General features: G+C 47.6%; 1 protein-coding gene across 1 annotated transcript in view; it reads right to left on the bottom strand.

Moving 5' to 3' along the window:
• Positions 1-2,500, bottom strand: part of LOC123993773 (vascular endothelial growth factor receptor 3-like) — a 258,276-nt gene that overhangs the window by 75,010 nt on the left and 180,766 nt on the right. The window contains 1 exon segment of the mRNA XM_046296256.1: positions 1,040-1,175. Coding sequence (XP_046152212.1) covers positions 1,040-1,175 — 136 coding nt within the window.

Raw genomic sequence — 2,500 nt, 5'->3', positions numbered from 1 at the left:
TCACCCAGGACACTTAGGTATAAATACTGTCACCCAGGACACTTAGGTAGAAATACTGTCATCCAGGACACTTAGGTAGAAATACTGTCACCCAGGACACTTAGGTAGAAATACTGTCACCCAGGACACTTAGGTAGAAATACTGTCACCCAGGACACTTAGGTATAAATACTGTCACCCAGGACACTAAGGTAGAAATACTGTCACCCAGGACACTAAGGTAGAAATACTGTCACCCAGGACACTTAGGTATAAATACTGTCACCCAGGACACTTAGGTATAAATACTGTCACCCAGGACACTTAGGTATAAATACTGTCACCCAGGACACTAAGGTAGAAATACTGTCACCCAGGACACTTAGGTAGAAATACTGTCACCCAGGACACTTAGGTATAAATACTGTCACCCAGGACACTTAGGTAGAAATACCTCAGTTCAGGGTTACGGACACTTATTCAGTGGGGAGAACAAGTATTTGATACACTGCCAATTTTGCAGGTTTTCCTACTTACAAAGCATGTAGAGGTCTGTAATTTTTATCACTTCAACTGTGAGAGAGAATCCAAAACAAAAATCCAGAAAATATCATTGTATGATTTTTAAGTAATTAATTTAATTAAGATCTAACATTGTCTCTTTCTCTGAGATACTTGATCAGAATGATAGAATAATGTACTAACGCTGTCATGATGAAACATTCAGGTAACGTTCAGATAACATTCAGGTAACGTTCAGATAACATTGAGGTAACATTCAGGTAACGTTCAGATAACATTGAGGTAACATTCAGGTAACGTTCAGATAACATTGAGGTAACATTCAGGTAACGTTCAGATAACATTGAGGTAACATTCAGGTAACGTTCAGGTAAAGTTAAGGTAACATTCAGGTAACATTCAGGTAACGTTCAGGTAACATTCAGGTAACGTTCAGGTAACATTCAGGTAACGTTCAGGTAACGTTCAGGTAACATTCAGACAACATTTGCAGTATTGTTAAATGGTGTAAACTTTTGTTTAGGGAGTGAGAACCAACCTTCTGCCTCCCGTCCACCACTTCGACTGACGTCTCGATGTTTTCTATTCTATTAACGGTGTTCTGTGAGTCCAGGTCCTGCCAGTTCTGACAGTCTGAGACGCTGTCGCTACGCCCTTTACGATCCCTCCGACTCCTACAAAACACAAAACACAACAACATAGTCTTTCACCACGGCCCGTAGGCACCCTATCTCCTATATAGTGCACTACTTTAGACCAGGGCTGGCACCCTGTAAGAGAGACAGCAAGAGGGAGAGTAAGAGAGACAGCAAGAGGGAGAGTAAGAGAGACAGCAAGAGGCAGAGGAAGAGAGACAGCAAGAGGAAGAGAGACAGCAAGAGGGAGAGAGACAGCAAGAGGGAGAGGGAGAGAGACAGCAAGAGGGAGAGGAAGAGAGACAGCAAGAGGGAGAGAGACAGCAAGAGGCAGAGGAAGAGAGACAGCAAGAGGGAGAGGAGGAGAGACAGCAAGAGGGAGAGGAGGAGAGACAGCAAGAGGGAGAGGAAGAGAGACAGCAAGAGGGAGAGGAAGAGAGACAGCAAGAGGGAGAGGAAGAGAGACAGCAAGAGTAAGAGAGACAGCCAGAGGGAGAGGAAGAGAGACAGCAAGAGGGAGAGTAAGAGAGACAGCAAGAGGGAGAGTAAGAGAGACAGCAAGAGGGAGAGTAAGAGAGACAGCAAGAGGCAGAGGAAGAGAGACAGCAAGAGGAAGAGAGACAGCAAGAGGGAGAGAGACAGCAAGAGGGAGAGGAAGAGAGACAGCAATAGGGAGAGAGACAGCAAGAGGCAGAGGAAGAGAGACAGCAAGAGGGAGAGGAGGAGAGACAGCAAGAGGGAGAGGGAGAGAGACAGCAAGAGGGAGAGAGACAGCAAGAGGGAGAGGAAGAGACACAGCAAGAGGGAGAGAGACAGCAAGAGGGAGAGAGACAGCAAGAGGGAGAGAGACAGCAAGAGGGAGAGAGACAGCAAGAGGGAGAGAGACAGCAAGAGGGAGAGGAAGAGAGACAGCAAGAGGGAGAGGAAGAGAGACAGGGAGAGGGAGAGAGACAGCAAGAGGGAGAGGGAGAGAGACAGCAAGAGGGAGAGGAAGAGAGACAGCAAGAGGGAGAGGAAGAGAGACAGCAAGAGGGAGAGGAAGAGGGAGAGGAAGAGACACAGCAAGAGGGAGAGGAAGAGACACAGCAAGAGGGAGAGAGACAGCAAGAGGGAGAGAGACAGCAAGAGGGAGAGAGACAGCAAGAGGGAGAGAGACAGCAAGAGGGAGAGAGACAGCAAGAGGGAGAGAGACAGCAAGAGGGAGAGGAAGAGAGACAGCAAGAGGGAGCGGAAGAGAGACAGCAAGAGGGAGAGGGAGAGAGACAGCAAGAGGGAGAGGGAGAGAGACAGCAAGAGGGAGAGGAAGAGACAGCAAGAGGGAGAGAGAAGCAAGACACAGCAAGAGGGAGAGAGACAGCAAGAGG

This window comes from Oncorhynchus gorbuscha, linkage group LG13 (assembly GCF_021184085.1).
Source record: "Oncorhynchus gorbuscha isolate QuinsamMale2020 ecotype Even-year linkage group LG13, OgorEven_v1.0, whole genome shotgun sequence".
Lineage (NCBI taxonomy): Eukaryota > Metazoa > Chordata > Actinopteri > Salmoniformes > Salmonidae > Oncorhynchus > Oncorhynchus gorbuscha.
This window is presented reverse-complemented; position numbering and strand designations above follow the sequence as displayed.